The following is a 20,041-nucleotide window of genomic DNA, read 5'->3' as shown; positions in this document are numbered from 1 at the left end:
AAAGTTTAGTCTTCTGCCTCTCTAACATTAACTAAAATTCCACTATGATAACTATAGATAGTCTCAAAGGTGCGTGCGGTGGCCCTGCTATCGGAAATGTTTGAAAACGCCCAGTCAATATGCGTATCGCAATTGGTTGTGGACGAGTTCACATCTAACAATGACCTACAATTCCTTTCTGAAAGGAATTCATAAATTTTCTTACAGCAACCTGAAAGGGAATGAAGGCATAAATTAAAATCTCCTAACACTACGGAATTTCTATCTAAAAATGGATGCCGTTGAAATAAGACCTCAAATTCTGCTTTTGGACGATCAGTGGCCTCTCCAGTGACAGAGCTCGAGTTTATTAGCTTCAATCTTTTGATCCTGACACAACATTTGCGAAATTCGGGTAATTTCGGTAAACGTCAGGATTTGTTGCTGTAGGGAGGATCTTGGGATGACTTGAAGGACAGGTCTACATAGTAATAGATTTAAGCTGCCTCAGGGTCGAGCGCATCCTGCACACGGGACACTTGTGAAAGCGGCGTATGACAGTGCGAATGCATTGGCGGCAGAAAACGTGTCCGCATTTGGTGGCCACTGGATCTCGGCTCGATACGCTCTCGAAACAAATGGGGCAATTGTAGGTTTCTTCCAAGGACTCGTTTGAGTCGGTGCGCTGGCGCTTCGGTCTCGACGGACCGCTGACTTCGGCATCCGATGCAGTGGGTCCTGTGGTAGCGGTATTGGTGCTGGCGTGGCGGCGACGCCGACTGGTAGATGGGGCCCTAATCCTGTCTGTTGAGAGGGAGTTGGGAGTGCGCAAGCCAATCGCCGCCTCTGGAGCACGATTCGATGTTGAATCGGAGCGATTATTACGGGGCACCACCATTGGTATCCGGACTAGTATCTCAAGGTACGCATGCCTAATTCCCGAAACGATGCGATTTAGAATTCCTCCAGCAGTCACCATGGGGGGAGCAGCCCTTGAGCCCGAGTTCTCTCCATCGGATATGTTGCTGGAGACTGAAGCATTCGGGGTAGATTGCGAAGATTGTGTGCTGGTTCCGGTGCTAGAGCTAACCTGCAAATTCTCGCTGCTCATACTGTCTATATTAATATTTACATTTAAATTGCGATGTCCAAAATCAAGGGTCACCGAAATAGAGCGTGGAGTGTCTGACACGCAATGGGTCGTAATGTGCAATGAAATCGGACTTATGGCACAACAATTCGAATATTCACATAATTCAGAAAAATTTTACCAGGAACAATCGATAGCAAAACTATTATTACAACCCTGAAAAATACCAGAACGGAGTCCGGCCAACACAAAATACCTCACTCAAAATAAAGTTTAAGCCGCTCAAAACGCCAGCTGGCTTGAGAATCGATTTCATTGGTGTTATCTGTAAGTGAAACATTAAAATATAAAGATAAGACAGAGAAAAAAGTCATAAAATTTAGAGTTTAGATATACTTACATAAATGTCCCTATTTAATTTTATTTTTTCTTCCAGTTCAACAAGCTCTTCCTCACGTTTTATAGGGAACTGTCCCCGAATGGGATTCAATTCCCCCTTCTCCTTTACCAGCTGCTTTATTAAAACAGTTTGATCTGCTAAAATTTGGATCACTGCATTCCATTGATCTAAAAACAATGTTGTTAATTAATTTGATTATAAAAATATTTTTCTATTAATCTTTATTAGTCTTACCACGAATAACTGCATTCTTCTGTTGCAGAGTTTCTAAAAGTATATAAATAGTTATTTAGATGTATTCATTCCACTATTCATTGGAAACAAAGTTTCTATTTACCCGTCGTTTTTTTGAGCTCCTCTAAAACGTCGGAGCAGGTTTTACCTTTCTCATTTTCTGGAAAAATCGTATTAGCTTTTTTGTTTATTAAGAAATATTTTAAAATATACTTACCATTGCTTTGCATAGAATAGCGTAAAATTTTTCGCGGTGATGCCATCCTTCTAAAATAAGTGATTTACAATATTTTTGTCTAAAATCTGCACAGATATATATGTACATATATATATAGTTTTTTTGCCCGATTCATGTTGAAAAACACGCCTACGGACTAAACACCCCAGTAAAATCTGCTAATTTTAGGTAGTGAATATATATTAAATTTTAAATACAATGATGAAGCAATGGAATGACTAAAATAATTCCCTCATAAGGTAAACCTACGGCTGTACTTTGCAAATCTAGAAATTGAAATCTCTCCTCTAATTCTATGAATTCATTATCTACTAAAACAATTCCTAATCCGATTGAGGTTATAGGTTCCTCATAGAAGCTCCTAATATTTGAAAGCCTTTGCCCTATAATTGCCCCTCCCTCTTCTTCAGAAAACCCTTTCACCATAATTGGAATATTTCCGTTAATAAAAAAAAAAATTATCTGGTTCCTTTACTGACAAAAAAATTATTAAAATAACACTTACTACCCACTATCTTAGGATTTCTGTGAACTTTTTTTTCTATCCTGTCTTCAAAAATTTTTCTGAATATTTGTTCAAGAATTTTACTAGGCTTTTACTAGACACGCTGTTTTCACCGAATACAATTGGAAAATTGTGCACAAAGAGATCTAAAATTCGTTGACAATTTTCTTTATTGTATTCACGAATTTTAGAGCTGCAAAGCATTCTATATGTGCAATGTAATAAAAGGAATTTATAATAAAGGTCATCACTGACTTCGTTTTTGAAGGCAATAATTCCCGTGTACAGCAAAAATTGTCTAAACTCCGTGGCCTTCCAATTACACAATTCATCTAAAGACCTAGGCTTACGCGCAAACTCTCGCGGAATGAACTTTTTTAGGAACACTAGCTTATCTGAAATGCGTTTCTTTGATTCTGTCGAACTTTTTACGACCAGCTTATTATTTACAAACCTTAACAAAATCTTACGCATCACTCCTAACTCTACCAAATGCATACAATCTAATGGAATCTGTGTCCCCATGGAAATATCAATTTCTTCTAATATTGACCTACAATTTAAATATTGGCTGCTATGGTGACAAGGATATCGTCTAAGCGCAAAATCTTCATTAGTAATTAAAGCTCCTGAGGTAGTACTATAAGTCAAAATTCGGACTACCTTTCTAGCTATTTTTGTATGTACATTTTGCACAGCCATGACGAGATGTGTGTCCTGGCGTGCCGCTAATAAACGCTCTTGCTGGAGCATCGCAAACTACTGCCCTAATAACTATATTTATATCTCTGCCACAAATGGTGAGCCTGCCATTCCTTAACGCTTTAAATTCTAGACAAAATTTTGCTAAAAACTCTTCACAGCTATGGGGCTTACTTTTCCCTAAAAATATACCGACTGGAAATACTTTTCCGCTTTCAAAATACCTACTAAATCAAGTGCACATTCACGCGTTGGCCTATGCTTCATAGACCACTGCCTAAGTTTGTCATTTAATGACGATTCATTTGGCTGAATTTTGCGATTCTCATAGATGAATTCCTCCTCTTCTATCAGAATTTCTTTTTCTTCCACGTTTTCTGCCACTTTTTCTGCCTCTTTCAGAGATATCTCTGAAAACGAAAGAAGCATACAAACACACATTTTTGTCGAAACATATTGTGTGTGTACTAACACATGCAAAGATGTTCTCTCTGCGTTTGGCTCATGATGACGCGTCAGTACCCGAACGCCAGAGCCGAAGTCTTCATTGACGCCGGTAAATAAGACGACCAGCTGGTACTAGAGGGCAGCAATACTAGAACAAACACACGCAAAGTACGTGAGAATGCGTGTGCACCCATACATTCAAATATTCAAATAGCATCAGCATCAGATCTCTGAAAACGAAAGAAGCATACAAACACACATTTTTGTCGAAACTTATTGTGTGTGTACTCGTTGTTTGGCTCATGATGACGCATCAGTACCCGAACGCCAGAGCCGAAGTCTTTATTGACGCTAGTAAATAAGACGAATGCGCAGTCGCAGCGACGCAGCGACGCAGCAGAATGGCTACTGCGACTCTGCAGCCTATAAAAGACGTGCGCTTAGTTCATTTTGCGACTTATTTCTCAAATTTTTCCAACCTTCGGGTCTGCATCATCGGCACACTTTCTGTGCCACACTCGGAACACCAGTCTTCAGTCTCATGGCCTCGAGGCCAAACTATAGCCTCGACGCATGATTCGTGGTGTCTGAAAAGTCCAAAAGTTAAAACAGGGAAACATTTTGCGACTGACTGGACTTTTTAAAGTACCAGCCTGCTCTGCGACTGCTTCAACCAGCACAGGCATTTGTTGAATCGATGTATTTTGTTGATCTGAAAACCAATGTACAATTTAGTTTATAGTTCATATTTCAAGTTAAAAGAAATCATACTCCGTAAAGTGCGCATTTCAGTTAGAAGGGCAGTCATTGTTCCCTCCATGCGCTCCGCAGCAGCCGTCACTGAGGCCTTCATGCGCTCCACAGCAGCCGTCACCAAACTAGCACAATTGCAATTTGGTTTGTTCTCTGAAATGTAAAATTTTGATAATTTCGGTGTACTTTAATTTTTAAATATATATTTAGAGACTTACCACTTGTGGTGAAAGTGAGACGTTTAATTTTTCGCGAAGGACTTTCAGACATTTTTATTTTCTGATGAAATGTGAATACAAAAAATTAAATTATGAAGGAATCTTTAAAACTCAATTTTTTTGTTTTTTTTCACACCGTTGTGAAGGGCATGCCCGATTCATGCATAGCACGAGTGCTTAGCGTGCCTACGGACTAAAAATCTCCTTTTAAAATTTTAATAGAGTTTCAAAGATCATTTTTAAACGAGGGGGAACGTTGTGAGCCGCGGCAAAGGCCGCGGCTCTACTTTATACCCGGTACTCAGTCAGTATATACGTGAGCTTATGATCTACATACATGTATGTAAGTTATAAAATATATTTTATACATAAACGCCGCTCGAATTAGCTCCCAATTTAATACATTAAATTGGTACCCAGGGAACACCACGGGGAGGCCATCACGATGCAATGGGGTCACTCTAGCCAAAATACAATCTTGGGGACCTACGAGTTGACTTGAGCTGCTTTTAAAAGCATTTTTAAGCTCCATATTCCCCAAAAATTAAAAAAAGGATTCCAATCCTTTATAAAAAATATCTAAACTAACAAGAATACCTATATACATACATAGAAATGATTAATAATAAAACTATTTCAACCTAAACTTAATTAACAAAATAATAAAACGGATAAAAATGAAAAAGGTTTAACAAAGGTAAAGATTAAAGAATTAATATAATTCAGAATACGGCTAAATAATACAAAATATTAAATATTTACACTAATGCCTGATTACCAAAAAAGTTTAGTCTTCTGCCTCTCTAACATTAACTAAAATTCCATTATGATAACTATAGATAGTCTCAAAGGTGCGCGCGGTGGCCCTGCTATCGGAAATGTTTGAAAACGCCCAGTCAATATGCGTATCGCAATTGGTTGTGGACGAGTTCACATCTAACAATGACCTACAATTCCTTTCTGAAAGGAATTCATAAATTTTCTTACAGCAACCTGAAAGGGAACGAAGGCATAAATTAAAATCTCCTAACACTACGGAATTTCTATCTAAAAATGGATGCCGTTGAAATAAGACCTCAAATTCTGCTTTTGGACGATCAGTGGCCTCTCCAGTGACAGAGCTCGAGTTTATTAGCTTCAATCTTTTGATCCTGACACAACATTTGCGAACTTCGGGTAATTTCGGTAAACGCCAGGATTTGTTGCTGTGTGGAAAAAGAACAAAACCAATACCTTCAATGGCTTGAGCTTCAGTATCCTTAGACTTGGGTACGATCTGCGACGTTTTTAACGCGTCCGCTGGGGGGACAGGTTTATCCGGACGAGCCTCGTTAGAAGATTGCCCCAACTGCAGACCCAAGCCACGGTTTGCATTGTCCTTCTTTTTTATTCCGCGCCCGCGTCCACGAGAATGCCCAGAATTTGGTGGTAAATCATTCATTTTCCGTTGAATAAGTTCCGTCGTCCACCGTCAAAGTTTTAAAATTACCCGCCGTCGCTGCCTCCGTCGTCGCCATTCCTGCCGCGGAGGTCGTGGGGGCGGGTCTGGGGTTTCTCCTCCGCGGGTCCCTGTCATTACGGCCGAGTGGACTTTCTTCCCACACGTGAAGACGACACCAACGGCGAGGCCAGCAGCTGGAGGGACTGGGAGCCATCGCACCAATCCTCCTCGTCGCCACGCGAGAGCAAGGACGCCCGTCGCTGACGAGTAGCATCGGCGCGATAGCCCCCTTCTCCTACTATCGCCTGTTGCTCCTCCAGGAAGGCCCTCAAGTCCTCCATCTTCTTCTTGCCATCCTCGTGGGTGAGCCGTTTTGTCTCCATCTTTTTTTTTTTTGCTTCGTGTGCACCCATACATTCAATTATTCAAATAGCATCAGCATCAGATCTCTGAAAACGAAAGAAGCATACAAACACACTTTTTTGTCGAAACTTATTGTGTGTGTACTCGTTGTTTGGCTCATGATGACGCATCAGTACCCGAACGCCAGAGCCGAAGTATTTTTTGACGCTAGTAAATAAGACGAATGCGCAGTCGCAGCGACGCAGCAGAATGGCTACTGCGACTCTGCAGCCTATAAAAGACGTGCGCTTAGTTCATTTTGCGACTTTTTTCTTAAATTTTTCCAACCTTCGGGTCTGCATCATCGGCACACTTTCTGTGCCACACTCGGAACACCAGTCTTCAGTCTCATGGCCTCGAGGCCAAACTATAGCCTCGACGCATGATTCGTGGTGTCTGAAAAGTCCATCCTCACCAGTTTTCTGGGGGCATGCGCCTGGGACACCGTGTCGCACTGCATATTTGTCAGTTTATTAAGCCACTCCCTCGCGTATTGGTACTCATCCGAGTTGCGGTGGAATGCCTCCTACGGTTTGCGGCTGCGGTAACGCCTATTCCTGCGATATACAACGTTTCAGCATCTCAATGAAGCCACTAAAGGTTCTCATCTGGAATGCTAACGGCATTTCACGGAAAGCAAAAGAGGTTGAGCTCTTCGCGCACAAGAATAGCGTTGACATTCTTCTTTTGACGGAGATCAGAATTAAAAGAGGGGCAGCTGTTAAAATACATGGATATGCCTTCTATCCAGCCTTCAAGCCATCGCGGAATAATAATAGCGTTGGTGGTGTTGCGGTTTTAGTTAAGACTTCGATTCGTCATTTTCCACAAAGGGTCATTGAGACACGCAGCATGCAAATGTCAGCAGTAAAAGTAGCCACAGGACTGGGCGATGTGGAGTTCAGCGCCATTTACTGCCCTCCCAGAGTCAGGATTGAGGAAAGACATTACATTGATGCACTCCGTGCTTGCGGGCAAAGGTATTTGGTTGGTGGTGACTGGAATGCCCGACACTGGCTGTGGGGAGACACTTACAATTCCCCTAGGGGGCGAGAGCTAGCGGAAGCCATCTCTGCTACTGGCGCTAGGATCCTTGCAACTGGATCACCAACCCGGTACCCATATGTACTCAATCACACGCCGTCCTGCATAGACTTCGCAGTACACCATGGTATTCCGGATTCTCGAGCAACAATAAGTCAGAGCTGGGATCTGGACTCCGACCATCTGGCCTTAGTCATCAGCATTAAAACAGATGGCATTATAGAAAATCCAAGCCCTCATCTAGTCACCAAGCACACTGACCTGCTCGCATTTAGGCAACATTTGGAGAGGTCTATTCAACTGAACGTCTCGCTAAACTCTGAGGAAGATATCGAGATGGCTGTAGATAACATCACAGAGAGTATACACATGGCTGCAGCTGCCTCAACGCCCTCGCATCCTCCGACAAGCGCCGCCTATGGAATAGTCCTTACAAGAGAGGCCAGAGAGCTTTTGTTACAAAAAAGGAGACTTCGAAGACGCGCAATCCGATCTCAAGACCCATGGGACCGAATTCTATGGAACCGGACTGCCAAGCAACTTCGAAACACCCTGAGAGAACTTCGAAGCAACTTCTTTGAACAAAAGCTTGCTTCCATGGATTACACCGTGGATGCTGGATATTCGCTTTGGAAGACCACTAAGTCTCTTAAGAGACAACCGTTCAGACAGATTCCCATCCGGTGTCCCAACGGTGAACTTGCTAGAAACGAAGAAGAGCAGGCCAATTCGTTTGCACATCATTTAGGGGACAGGTTCACCCATTACCAATTCGCCACGGAGGCGCAGTACAAAGAGACAAAAGATAGTCTGCAAACACCTCTACAAATGGCCTTACCCATTAAACCAGCCAGGGCTGAGGAGATTGTTGAAGTCATCAAGTCCCTACCGAGGAAGAAGGCTCCTGGCATTGACAGAGTGTGCAATTCCACACTGAAAGCATTGCCTACCCGGCGATACTCTACATAGTGCTCATCTTTAACGCCATGTTAAGGATGCAGTTTTTCCCTAAGCAGTGGAAGATAGCAACAGTCCTGATGATCCATAAGCCTGGAAAACCGGAGGACGACCCTGAGTCGTATCGGCCAATAAGTCTCTTGTCTTCCCTATCGAAGGTCTGGGAAAGGCTTCTTGCCAATCGTCTTGGTGGGATCATCAAGGAACGCGGTATCTTGCCGGATCATCAGTTTGGCTTTCGGGAGGGACACGGCACAGTGGAGCAAGTCCACAGATTGGCAGGACACATCCTACAGGCCTATGATGATCTAGAATACTGCAATGCAGTCTTTATTGATATGCAGCAAGCCTTCGATAGAGTTTGGCATATCGGCCTACTGAGCAAAATTAAAAAACTGTTCCCAGCACCATACTACGGTGTCCTACGATCATACTTGGAAGGACGTCAGTTTATGGTCAGGTTCAGGAACACACATTCAACACCTTGCCAAATGAGAGCTGGAGTTCCACAGGGCAGCGTCCTTGGCCCGCTGCTTTACTCTATCTATACTGCAGATCTACCCTCCCCAAGCGAGCAACATATGGAGGCCCCCCGTAAGGCTCTGCTTGCTACCTATGCGGACGATATAGCACTGCTCTACAGCTCCAAGTGCCGCCTTGAGGCAGCAGATGGTCTCCAAGAGTACCTCTACTCTCTGGCAGCTTGGTGCAAAAGATGGAATTTAAAAGTCAACCCACTGAAGACCACCAATCCATGCTTCACCCTGAAAGCGCTCATAGACCACACCCCACCCATAAAGCTTGAAGGCGTAACTTTGGACCAACCAAAGCAAGCAAAGTATCTCGGTATCACCCTTGATAAGCGTCTTACTTTTGGTCCACACTTGAAAGCTACGGCTCGTAAATGTGGGCAAAGAATGCAGCAATTGCGGTGGCTGATTAACAGAAGAAGCACCATGTCACTGAGAGCCAAAAGAGCAGTTTATGTACACTGTGTAGCCCCGATCTGGCTATACGGTGTGCAGATTTGGGGTATAGCTGCCAAATCGAACTATAAACGGATACAGGTCTTGCAGAATCGCGCCATGAGGCAAATAACGAACTGCCCTTGGTACGTGCGCGGCTCCACCCTACATCGAGACTTGAATCTGCATACAGTAGAGGAGCAGATTGGAAGGCATACCAGCAGATACAGTGACAGGCTAATTAGACACCATAGTATGCTCGCCAGACGATTACTACCTGCCAGGCCTTTGAGGCGGTTGAAGAGATTGGGTTTTGCCAAAACTATTGGCCAACTCTAAGTTTCCCTCCCAATATTATAATATTACTTTTTTTTTTATTATTACTATATACTATACTATATTATATCTCTATAAGTCCTCTTGCATAAAGCAATAGGTTTGGTCTCCTTAATACTATTTACCTGTGTTGTTAAGATACGATATATGCAATGTACGGATTCAACGCTTAATAACAAAAAAAAAAAAAAAAAAAGGAATCTTTAAAACTCTATTTTTTTGTTTTTTTGTTTTTTTTCACACCGTTGTGAAGGGCATGCCCGATTCATGCATAGCACGAGTGCTTAGCGTGCCTACGGACTAAAAACCTCCTTTTGAAATTTTAATAGAGATTTTTAAAGATCATTTTTTAAAAAGTAAAACAAAGCAACTTAATTTTGTAATTTTGTACGTGATGTAGCAATGGCATCACTATTAGCTCGCCTAAATATGGCATCACTATAGCCTTATATTCAATTTGACTTAACGCAAATATTTCTTCTGTCTGAGAGGGTTATGTCTCCAGTAAATAAATTCCTAAGCTGGATGAAGGAATGGGCTCATCATAAAAGTTCCTCAAATTATTCAGCCGTCGTCCTACCACTGTTCTGTCAAAATCTTCTCAAATTTATACAGTAAATATAGGTATACAACCTTCTACATAACAGTAGTTGTTTGGTGCATGTTCTGTCAATTTGCATCCCTTAAAAGCATAGCTCGCAAACGGTCAACACTTTTTCCCATTGCTGTCTCGTCACTGACAAAACCGAAAAAGACCACTCAGAAACGGTCTCTCACTGAGCAGAACACTTTTTGTCTCTTCGCTTATGTTATGTGTTTCGGGTTTTCGATTGAGCCCACAATAACAACTTAGTGTCTTTAGATATAAAAAGTAATACATTCAATTGTTTATTTTTCCAACTATTTTTATTTATTAAAAATTATTATTCATTATTGTCTACGGATACTTTGTATTTTGTATCCCTTGCGCCCTTTTGAAAATAGCTATTCTTAATATTATGAATAGCCTTCCTTATTACTTTATCTGCTGGCTCGTTGTGTATTTTCATGTTCACCGCCGCTGAAATAATATGGATATGTTAATTAATTAATTATTATGTATTTGTAAAGTTTTTTAAACCTACATTCCAGGACATTTAAAATGATTTAAAATTTTTCAAAGAACTCTTCCCCGACGTACCGTCCACGTTGTAATCGAAAATTAGCTTATCATCCAGCACATGTTTTAAACTGGATGCCATCGATGAGCTCGTCCCCAATAAGCTCCTTATTTTGTTGATCTAATAAAATAAAATAATGAAAAAAAAACAACTAGCTGTCATAGAAGGATAGACTACCACTCACATAAAAATCGGTAAGCTCTGGAGTTATAATAGAGTTGAAATGCTCCAACTCCATCGTCGACTCTATCGGAAATTTTATGAAATTTTGTACCTCTGGCTCTTTTTATATCCGATACTCAAAATGCGCAATCGTCTTATTTACTGACGTCAACGCAGGCATAACGGATACATAGGTATTTCTACATACATACATAAACAGAACGCACAAGTAAAGAAAATGGCTGCTCTGCGGCAGCGGTCGTCAGCGGAGCGTCGGGTATTCGCCATATTATATGTACACATAACCACTAACGAAGCGTCAAACGAAGGGTTACCAGCTTGAGCACCCCAGAGACTTCGGCTCTGGCGTTCGGGTACTGACGCGTCATCATGAGCCAAACACAGATACACACACAATATGATTCGACAAAAATGTGTGTTTGTATGCTTTTGTCGTTTTCAGAGATCTGATGGTGATGCTAATTATACCCGATACTCAAAATGAGTATTGGGGTAAGTATATTAGTTTTGTGGTGAAAATGGCAGTGTGTAACGTCCAGAAAGAATCGTTTCCGACCCCACAAAGTATATATATTCTTGATCAGCATAAATAGCCGAGTCGATTGAGCCCTGTCTGTCTGTCCGTCCGTCCGTCTGTCCGTCCCCTTCAGCGCCTAATGCTCAAAGACTATAAGAGCTAGAGCAACGATGTTTTGGATCCAGACTTCTGTGATATGTCACTGCTACAAAAATATTTCAAAACTTTGCCCCGCCCACTTCCGCCCCCACAAAGGACGAAAATCTGTGGCATCCACATTTTTAAAGATACGATAAAACTAAGAACGCAGAATCGTAGAGGATGACTATATGTAAAATTTCAACCAGATCGTATAATTATTATAGCCAGAATCAAGAAAACAATTTCATTCTTTCTCGCTCTGTCTCTCTCTAACACACAGGTTTCATGGTCGGTTTTGCTAATTGCAAAATATGAGTTCAAGGATCTCAGAACCTATAAGAGCCAGAGCAACCAAATTTGGTATCCACACTCCTGTGATATCGGACCTTGACCGTTTCGTGTCCAAATTTCGCCACACCCCCTTCCGCCCCCGCAAAGGTAACCAAATTTGGTATCCGCACTCATGTTAGATCTCACTATATGTAACATTTCCACGATATATTTCTATACGTGAGTAGGGGATGGATTGGAGGGGATGTCGAGGTCACGGCCGGTGGGGATTCTTTGGTTCCGTGCTCATTCGGTAACTTGGGGGGGGGTTCGTTTGACCGCGTCTCGACTCCTACTACATAAACTTTAAAATGTTAGAATCCCGTGACTCTACAGGGAGCGAACTCCGAAAACAACACTATGCCTTTTCCGAGCATAACGGACATTACATGGCACAATCATATTGCGTACCCGAAAGTACCAGGGGCTTTCGTCGGCGTGTTCCAAACTCTCGCGGGCGTGAGGTCTTGCGATGGAAGTCGACCCACACGATTCTATACCCACCCTTCCATGATTTCCAGTGGTACGAAGGTTCTGGAAATCCCTATAATTCTTACCCTACCCCATTAGGTCACCCTGTCCCTAGGAAATTATAAGTCTACTCCATGTTCATTGCTAATACAATTCAATATATTTCGTTGTACTTCATCATAGACATGTTGCTTCAATCAAAAACTAGCAAACCAAGTTTCACTTCTTAACATAACACAAGTCTTGCACTACAATCAGCAGGCAACTCAAGAAAAAAAATGAATGGAATGAAAAAAATAGGAGGCTTAATCCCTAAAAAAAAATTTTATAGATATAGGTATATATAAATGGTGGAGTATAATTAGATAAGATAGGAATATAATATAAGATATTATGTATGTATAAAGGAAAAAAAATAAAAATAAAAAAAAAAATTCACAAGCAGCAGGGGTCATACCAGCGATCAGCAATGGTGAGCCAAAACGAAATTTAATTTAACATTATAAATTTATTTAATTTTTTTTTTTTTGGGTTGAGGAGATTTTTTTTTCTATGTTTCCATGCATTAAAAGAATGCAGGGAATGCGAGCAATGCAAGCTTAGCAGAATTGGCACCGAAGAGACCGAAAAGCTTCGAGCGTGTGGAACGCAAGCGTTGCGCTCTCTTATCAGCAGCGGCTGGCCGCTGCGCATGCGTTTTAGATTTGAACGAAGACAGGCGCAAAGGAGAAAATTGAAAAATGAAAAAGGTTTTTTTTTTTGTAGTCTGTTATTTTACTATTAAATCTTTCGGTCTCCAACCCGCAAAAATAAATTACGCACGGGTTTGCACCAAGAACAACACTTGCTGGCGAGGCGAGGCAAATATGCACTTTTCGCCAGGGTAGTTTCTTGCCAGTTTTCTCGGCGCACGGTTATTAATTTTCGCCCGATTTTTGCGGCGCGCCCACCGTGTGGGACTTTCCCCGTTCCGTTTTATTTCTTTTCGGTTTGTCTTTCTGGCACTTATTTGGGTTTTATTTTCTTACTTTTCTTTTCTTTTGGGATTACACGTGGTCGATTTAGTTATATATTTTTTTACCGAAGCGGAGATAGCCACCGGCTGCACAGATTCAAATTTTCGAAAGAGAACGTTCTGGTGCTTTTGCACTGCTTAAATACGAGCTTACCGATCTTAAAGCTCGGCTTCGAAAGCTCCGTTGCGATGCGCTGCACAGCACTTACGGCAGCTCAGCTCAGCTGTTCCCTACCTCGAGCTTGCTTGCACCCACCCCAACTATACTGTGCCCTGCAGCGATAATTGGCCGCAGGTTATTGCATGCGATATCCGAGCACCATAGCGATAACCTATTTTGAATCGGTATTGCCCAACCGCAACCGTTACATATAAAACGTATATCTCAGAATTTCGCCCCACCCCCTTCCGCCCCCACAAAGGACGAAAATCTGTTGCATCCACAATATTGCAGATTCGAGAAAACTAACAACGCAGAATCATAGATAATGTAAAGTGCCCTGTAGCTTTGCGGAAATTCGCTCGGGGAATAGGATAGCTTCTCGGCAGACCAATATTCAGGTACATCTGTGCGTCCTAACAGCACTAGGGGTGGAAGAAAAAGAAAAATAAACGCGCCACCTATAGGTCAAGGATCGTATCTGAGGAAAGAGTAATGGAAGTTGACAGTTGAAGGGTCGAACAGAGAAAGTAGGGTCCGAGTGTCGAGGCAGAATAGCATTCGCTCTTTTTCGTCTTGGACACTGAGCCAACTGGTAGCTTCTAGTGAAGCTCAGGAAGTAGGTAGGTTGATCAACCTAGCGGTTTGAAGTGAAGTGTGAAGAGTGAAGGAAAGTTTTTTTTGCTTAGATTCGGAAAAGTGCGCGAGCTTGCGAAAAAGAGAAAGAAAAGCAGTCAGCAAAGAAATTCCACTGCTAAATTGGGGCAGATCCGCGGTCGGAACTTTTGCTACCCCTTAGGTTTGGCGCCCCAGCCTCAGTTACATCTCAAGGCAAAGAGCACCGCTTCAACATAAATCCATCTGGCAAGGGAAAGGCACAGCAGAGGGGAACCCTAAACAAGGGGAACCTAGAGCACAGCAAAGACGAGAATAATTCGACCAAGGCTGGCCTAACTAGCTGAGGAAAGAGACAGTTGCCGTTGGGAAGCAGCACGTCGCGTACCGCGAGCAGATCAAAAGAAAACGAAAACCAATTTTCGATCAAACTTTTTTTTGTAACCGGAAGAACCCTTTGTCTCAGTGCCGCAGTGTCATAGAACTCCAGTGGTTGAACCGAAACCGAAAAGCCAGAGCGAGTTAGCGGGATCGGCTCAAATTTTCGGTCGAACGCAGAAGGAGAGAGAGTGCGAGTGGACGGGAAAGGAGAAAAGAATAGGAAGAGGAAGTAGAGCAAATGAGTAAAATAATGAATTTATAATAAGCTAAAGAAAAAAAACCATACCTATTAATTCCACTGCAAAGGGGTAAGGGGGATTTCGTTGTGCTCTTCTAGGGTGAGTGTGAGTGCAAGTGCCAGTTTACACACACAGGTACAAAAAAAAAATAAATAAAATAAATAAATAAATGAAAAACTCTTGAAGAAGATTTATCAGCTGGCATCGAGAAAGCGCTTTCGCCGATGGACCGCAACACAACAAAAGAAACAGTGAGTAAATAAAACCATAAAGCGAAGTCACTTTAATAATCGGTTCTGCCAATGATGACAATTGGCTAAATCACACTTGTTCTATTGGGGAGAAACGAAAAAGAAATGCGGTTACTTTGTAAGTCTGTCGAGCCGTCAATCGAGCGTTTAAGTTTGAGAGAGAGGATCAGCTGCTGACGCAGCAAGGCCAATCTTTGAGTTTCGAAGAATAAAAAAAAAAACCAAGTTTAAGCGCAGGGGAGTTAAGTTAAGGGAAATTGAAAATATTTGGAGAGGGTAAACTAAGTGCTAGTAATGTATTTAAATTTTAGTTGTTAATGAATAAACTTACTTATAATGTCTCCTTAACTTACTCCTTAAACGTTGATCTTGATTTCCGATACCCAGCCCCTGTAGTAGCGAGCCCTAAAGAAAAGGGGTCATAAAGAATAGAGGAAGATGGCAAAATATGACCAAGGAAGGGTGGGCGTGGTCCTTCATTACAGCTGAGGACGACTTTTGATCCGTTCGTGTCGCGTCCGTGTGCAAGTGAAGTCTAACGGCCAAAAGTTTTGTTTCTCTCCGGTTCTGGAATTGTACTTGTACATGTCGTTAAGTTTCTTGCACGCTCTTTTAATATACAAACAAATATCGTAGGTCTCAGAATAGACAAACAAAAAGAACACCACCCTTTTGCCGACGAGACAGTAGCCGGAATGATAGCGTGCTGGTCGACTTCTGAGGAAAACATCAGTCCTACTAACCGTTTTCCACTACAATAACGACCATATCTATCAGATTGCTGAATCTGGATCAGATCAGATCTGCCTCTCTCGCACGCATTCTTTGTCGTGACGTTCAATAGTAGCGGCGTCTGCCGGAGGAGAGCCATACTGACTAAGTATCGGGTATAACTCTAGAGTTGCGGTGTACGCAGCAACTCACAACGTTCCCCCTCGTTTTTATTTGCACTGATCGTTTGAATTTTATGCAGTAAAAAATTCATATTAAAAACGCAACGTTTTGCATGGGTTAGTATAACACACACAATATGTTCGGTCGGTGGGCTCGCTGCAACAATATTTGTATGTTACCCCGACGACAAGTAAGAAGGCACGGGTTGGGTTTTGTACTGGTATGACAATATGCTTTATTGGTATCTTAAATCTATCTTACGCTATTCCGACTCCGGTGCTGGTTCTCCTCTGTGTTTTGATGAGCGTGTCGCACCCTGGACCGCCCACGGCGTCGCCAAGCGTAGCACCGCCGGCTCTACTGACTGGGGCTAGCGATTCTTAGCACGTGGCCCAAATCCGCCGCCGATGCCGCCTGGCGCTAACGGCACTTTCCGCCATGCGGTGCCCGTATTTTTCCATCGGCGTTCCTTCATTCCCTTGTCGCTTTCCAACGGGACCTGGCTGGTGGCGTGATCTCATGACCATATTTGGTCATGCGCTGGGCCACTGCCGGCCCGATCCCGTCATCCCGCTGCTCTCTCGCCATGGGTCCTCCTGTTACGAACCTTTGTTTTCTTCGGGGCAAGGACGGCTAGCCAGTCATTCCAGGGCTGGGTACTTCCCAAGCCCTCAGGTCGCACAATATACCAACTAATTGGACATCTCGAACAAATTCAAACAACAAAAGTAACCGACGAAAAAAAAACTGCAAACGGACTCTACTCGACAAACAACATTACAGTAACTTCTTTCAACACAGACGTGGACCAGGTCGAGGTGTCGATGTTTTTACCCCTGACGTACCCACCCTACCTAAGATCCGAATCACGACGTTCTGGATCTCCCTGCCATGTGCAGCAGCCATATCCTCTCGTTGCTGTGGCTCCTCTTCCCCCCATATGAAACGCTTAGCAATTCATTTCCTTCGTTATAATTTTCACTTCAATTTTCTGCTTTTACACGTTATCATCGCTACACTAAGCCTGCCTATTCATTCCCCCACATCTTACGGGCGGTTAATAAATAAATAGATAAATAGAAATAATTAATACAATAAATATAAATAAATTACATATAGATATAATATGGGCGGACTTAACTTAGGGGATTAACATATACATATAAATGGAGACGTCTAACAAAAATAAATAATGGGAGTAAATAAGTTAATTGAGGCTTTTTTCCTCTCCCCAAATGAGCGAGGGACCCGCACAACGTGGCCAGGATAATTCCTTCGAGACCAGTAAAACCAAGCCAGGATGGCGGAGCTGTGGCCTATTCCCTATGGATTTGCCAACAAAAATAATAAATTTGGGGTTCCTTTACTCCCCCTTTGGAGCGGACTCACTCTTGTGCTTTTTGGGTCTACTTTCCGTCCCGCTGGACAGCTCTAAAGTTCCTGGTGTTTCACTGATCTCGATCCCCAGGAATCACAGATTTATTTATCTTTTATCGGGTGATGGCCACTACTCCATCCTCATCCCACTCACTTTTTCTTTCAAACTAAAAAAAATCACTAGATCACTATGTCCGGCGCGCATGCTCCTCCGTTGCGCGAATTTCTTTCTCTGAACCCCCTCTTGGCTTAGCTGCTATGTTTAATGCTTTCGGGCCGCTGATCCCCATCGCTCTCTCTTCTATCGCCCTTGAACTAGGTTCAAGGGCATGGCCTGATTCGGGCTGCTGGCGGCTCTCTTTTCTTTGGGGTATGGGTGAGTTGGCTTCGGGACTCCGTTATGGGATGAGATCGGAAATCTTCTCTCATAACGGCTCCGGAGAGCGCGCGGAACTCTCACTCTCCAGGACCAGGTGGCGCCACTCTTGCTAACCTTTTCCCCTTAAATTTTGGCCTTGCCACTATGTTCGAACTTCCTTCCTCCTCACCGCTTCTATGGGATATCACCTATCGATATCTTCGCATGCAACACTCCCCTCTCGTCTTGGGTCCCCGGAAGAGCTCTCCTCGGGAATTCGCCGCCTCCGGATATCCCCCGATAACGGCCGTTAGCGCTTAACCCTATACCGCCCCCTACGTGTGGGAATACCTTTCCACACACTTCCCTTTTTCTTTTATTGGTTTGGGATGCTTCAAAACCCCCGCGCAACCGGCGCGCGCGTGCTTTGTTCTCGACCCGGGTGCACAATGGCGCCCTCTTTCGTCCTCGCTCCGTGCGGTGCTGCCGTATCTCTGGCATGAGATACGGATTTGTGCAAGTCGTGGATTTTTTCTCCGTTGTGTTTATTAGTTAATGCACTTGCTTAATCTTGTCACTGTATAAGTGTATTGCGCAACGAGTACGCTCGCTGGATGAACGTCGACGCCCAACGGAACAAAGCGCTTACCCTCCCGATAAGAGAAAGATCCGAGTATCACCGACGAGAGCACGATTCTTAAGACTATGAAGCCTTTAATAAGGGACGTCAAGCCGCAACTAATGGCAGCAAATGAAAAGAAGCCATCGGAGAAAACTGATGGTTATGAATTAGTGGACTGTATAATCGTTTATATCTTGAGCTTATTTATTATTTATTGATTATTTAATATTGGTGGTTATAGTACAATTATATTACAAGAATAGCGGGGGGTTCGATTCTGCGGCGGTACAAACTATGTGTGCGGGCGGCTTCGTCTAGAAGTTTCTACTGCATCAACTTCGCGAAAAGAAGTCGAGCAAAAGGGAATTGAAAGATCACGCGATAAGACTCGACGCGACGGTTTCAATGCAAAACAACGGAACGCATCGCTGTGTGCGTGTGCAGCTGCGGGTCTGGCCATGCGTGTGAGAACATTACAGCTATGCTCTGGACCCGAGTAAACAACAACACAGCTATGCGCGTAAGAATAGTTACTTAGGCGGTGTACTACAATCATGAGCGTGTAAAAAGGTCAATCGCAATATACATGAACATTGAATTAAAAACTACGAGGCTCATTTCTCACCAACTGAGAACAAGCCATCGAACATTTCCACAATAAAAAAGAAGTCCGAGAAGAATGAGAATGGCAAACGGAGCAAGGAACCAAAGGACTTCAGCTGTTCAGCTTCGGGGGACCCCCTCAAGACAATGGAATGTGTCCGAATAATTGTGCGTAAAAAAGTGGCCTTTTTAATACTTTTAATTTTTTTTGATTCGCCAAAGAAGGTTTTTTTTTGTTTTTAGATTTATAATTAGTATTAGTAATATCCCATGTTCAAAATGAAATAAAAATTTTTTGTCAAACTTAAATACTTTTCAAGTTATTTATAAAGAAAGTTGACATAGACGAGTGTCCGAATAAATGTTGTGCTGACTGTAACTAATATTTCAAAAAAGTACTTTTTGTGAATGCTTTGCAAAAACAAAATGCGACTTAGTCGCGCAGGAGTAAGTCTATTACGTTTTTGACTTAATATTTAAGCAGCCGCTGAGAGCTCCCGGTCAGAGGGAAGGGAGGTTGCCATTAACGGCAAAAATTGCATTGCAATTTTGTATACTGTATGGTTAGTGGCACAGTCCACTGCCAATTGCCGTTGTTTCTCGCATTCATATCGGCAGCCGCTTTAGAAACGTTTCAAGCGGGAAGAAGACCGCAAAGAGGAACGCAAGAGATAAACGCAAGCAGAACGAAAAGTAGACGAAGCGAGCACCGTTTCTGCTGCTTGTGCAAAAAAGAAAAAATGAACCGTGGTTCCAAATGATTTTCTTTTAAACGACAGAAATTTATTTTTTTGTGATATATGTATGTAATTGTTTAATGCGCTTCTTAAGCAACGCGTATTGCGATCGATTTTTTAATGTCGACGTTTGTTGGATGACAGATTGAGAGAGCGATAGAGAAGGCGAAAGCAACCCATAATTTTTGCCTTCTAAAAATAAAAACTTAGTCAATTTCTTTATTAAACCTCCCCACGTGTTTTCTTTGGGTCGTTATCTCGCTCCAATAAGAATTT

The 20,041-nt window shown here is 42.6% G+C and overlaps 1 protein-coding gene and 1 long non-coding RNA gene across 2 annotated transcripts; both read right to left on the bottom strand.

Annotated features, from left to right (window-relative positions):
- Nucleotides 1–441: 441 nt before the first annotated feature.
- Nucleotides 442–1,598, bottom strand: LOC6899502 (E3 ubiquitin-protein ligase COP1-like). Its single transcript, XM_033384648.1, has 2 exons — nucleotides 1,470–1,598; nucleotides 442–1,394 (listed from the first exon to the last, which is right to left on the bottom strand). The coding sequence occupies exon 2, from the start codon at nucleotides 1,088–1,090 to the stop codon at nucleotides 461–463; it is 630 nt and encodes a 209-aa protein (XP_033240539.1). The 5' UTR covers nucleotides 1,091–1,394; nucleotides 1,470–1,598; the 3' UTR covers nucleotides 442–460.
- Nucleotides 1,599–10,497: 8,899 nt separating this feature from the next.
- On the bottom strand, nucleotides 10,498–11,367 carry LOC117184864 (uncharacterized). Its single transcript, XR_004470332.1, has 3 exons — nucleotides 11,056–11,367; nucleotides 10,836–10,991; nucleotides 10,498–10,771 (listed from the first exon to the last, which is right to left on the bottom strand). It is a non-coding gene; the product is annotated as an uncharacterized lncRNA (long non-coding RNA).
- Nucleotides 11,368–20,041: the final 8,674 nt, after the last annotated feature.

This window comes from Drosophila pseudoobscura, chromosome X (assembly GCF_009870125.1).
Source record: "Drosophila pseudoobscura strain MV-25-SWS-2005 chromosome X, UCI_Dpse_MV25, whole genome shotgun sequence".
NCBI lineage: Eukaryota > Metazoa > Arthropoda > Insecta > Diptera > Drosophilidae > Drosophila > Drosophila pseudoobscura.
This window is presented reverse-complemented; position numbering and strand designations above follow the sequence as displayed.